Here is a 1,153-nt window from a genome sequence, read left to right as displayed (position 1 = left end):
TGGAATCTTGATGGTGGCAGCGAGCACACCAACGACAACAAACAGAGCGACTATGGTCACGCCGCACACCAGGACGCAAATCAGCTTCTTGCGGCTCTTCTTTTGATACCGACGCGCCTTCTTCAGCGCCGCACGACCCTTCTCCACATACCGGGTGCTCTGTTGCACATTGGCGAGAATCACGTCCATGAGCTCACCCTGCTCGTTCACCAAGAAGGCTAGGTCGTTGAAGAGCTGGTTCAGGTCACGCATGGACTGCTCGATGCGGTAGATGTCGTTGCGCGTCTCGATGATGGAGGCGAGTACCTCCTTGCTCTGCTGGAAGATGTAGCTAGACGTGTCGTTCTCCATCACCTGCTCTGCCAGCTGCGCCGCTGTCGAGTCGTCGATGGCGCTGCCGTCGGGGTTGGTGTACTTGATCTTGATCTGCCGCTGCGTCTGCGCCTTGTAGTAGGCCTCGTTGGCGGACTGCTGACGCTGGTACTCGGCCATGGCCATCGCCAGCTTCAGCACGAGGTGCGTGTACTGGTTCTCCTCGATGCGGATGATGGCGCTGTTGGCGTGCACGCTGTCCGGCACGCTCTTCAGCTTGGCCGTGTTCTTGGACATCGCGTCGAGCTTCTCCTTCGCCGCCTTGGCCGCGTTGCCGGTCTCGCGCGACAGCTCGTCGATCTCGCCGCGCAGTGCCTTGGAGCGCGCCTCGTCGACCGTCTGCATGTTCTCCGTGTGCTTCTGCTGCAGCTCGTCCATGGCGGCACGGATCGTCCTGACGTTGCCCAGAACCTCAGCCACGTCGCCGTAGAAAGGGTCAAGGGCGCTTGAAGCTTCTCGACTGGGCTGGATAAGCCGTCCGGAAATCAGAGGCAGTAGGCATGCCTATTCTGGTGGCCTTTCCTGGGAAAGCGCGAAGCAGCTTTCAGGAGGCTTGGGAAACGACCCATGGGCATATCTCAACTGCAAGAGTCAAATGTGCAAACCACAGAGTAGGTGAGTGGAGGCCTAGAACACCACGGCAGGATCGCCGCAAATCGGCGCACCAGCGGTGGCTGCGTGTGGTGGCTTTGGGCTTGTCCACGGCAGGCACACACCCACTCACAAGCGATAGGTGAGCGTTGTGGGGGGCATAGGGATGCCAGAGTATCGTGGAGGGAGA

General features: G+C 59.8%; 1 protein-coding gene across 1 annotated transcript; it reads right to left on the bottom strand.

The window, feature by feature from the left end:
* On the bottom strand, nt 1–750 carry LDBPK_281600 (Qa-SNARE protein; the record flags this gene model as incomplete). The annotated part of the gene is made up of 1 exon (XM_003862211.1): nt 1–750. A coding segment is annotated over one exon (750 nt), but the record flags the coding sequence as incomplete, so codon positions are not given.
* Between the last annotated feature and the right edge of the window lie 403 nt (nt 751–1,153).

This window comes from Leishmania donovani, chromosome 28 (assembly GCF_000227135.1).
Source record: "Leishmania donovani BPK282A1 complete genome, chromosome 28".
NCBI classification, from domain to species: Eukaryota; Euglenozoa; class Kinetoplastea; order Trypanosomatida; family Trypanosomatidae; genus Leishmania; species Leishmania donovani.
The sequence above is the reverse complement of the archived record's forward strand: the minus strand, read 5'-3'. Positions and strand labels throughout refer to the sequence as shown.